The sequence below is a fragment of the Sesamum indicum genome, unplaced genomic scaffold, assembly GCF_000512975.1.
Source record: "Sesamum indicum cultivar Zhongzhi No. 13 unplaced genomic scaffold, S_indicum_v1.0 C02505, whole genome shotgun sequence".
Lineage (NCBI taxonomy): Eukaryota > Viridiplantae > Streptophyta > Magnoliopsida > Lamiales > Pedaliaceae > Sesamum > Sesamum indicum.
In genome coordinates, this window is record NW_011630646.1 from 1 (window position 1) to 731 (window position 731).

A 731-nucleotide genomic window follows, 5' to 3' on the forward strand; every position below is an offset into this window, starting at 1 on the left:
CCGGACTTGGACACTCTTCTCCCGGCCGGGTTCCTGGATCGGACGAAGGACCGCGGACTCGTCCTGAAGTCATGGGCCCCACAGGTGGCGGTGCTGAACCACGAATCAGTAGGCGGGTTCGTAACGCACTGCGGCTGGAACTCGGTGCTGGAAGGGGTGTGTGCCGCTGTGCCAATGGTGGCGTGGCCACTGTACGCGGAGCAGAAGATGAACAGGGTGGTGCTGGTGGAGGATATGAAGGTGGCCTTGAGGATGGAGGTGGCGGAGGACGAATTCGTAGAAGCGGAGGAGGTGGAGCGGAGGGTGAGAGAGCTGATGGAATCGGAGAAAGGGAGGGAAATACGGAAGGTGGTTGAAGAAATGAGCGTGGAGGGTAAGGGTGCAATGATGGAAGGAGGTTCCTCCATTGCAGCACTTGCGAAGCTGCTCCAGTCCTGGAAATGTGTTTAATTACTGTTCAGAATTTCTTTATTATGAATATTATTTCTCTTTTATTTTAGTTAATAAATTTTATGTTAAAAAAAATTATAACTACCCTCTCTCTATATATATTAAATGAAAATGAGATCAAATAAAGTTTGATATAGAAATCAATGGAGTCCAAGTTAATTACTTCCCATAGTATGGGAGCAAGTCCCTTAAATTAAATTTATTTTTAACTTAATCTTATTTATTATGATTTTATCATAGTGAATTTAATAAATTATAATTTTTTTAATTGTATATCCTCA

At 43.6% G+C, this 731-nt stretch overlaps 1 protein-coding gene across 1 annotated transcript; it reads left to right on the top strand.

The window, feature by feature from the left end:
• Positions 1-3: 3 nt before the first annotated feature.
• LOC110011529 (anthocyanidin 5,3-O-glucosyltransferase-like) lies at positions 4-588 on the top strand (the record flags this gene model as incomplete). Its single annotated transcript, XM_020691712.1, has 1 exon — positions 4-588. A coding segment is annotated over one exon (447 nt), but the record flags the coding sequence as incomplete, so codon positions are not given.
• Positions 589-731: the final 143 nt, after the last annotated feature.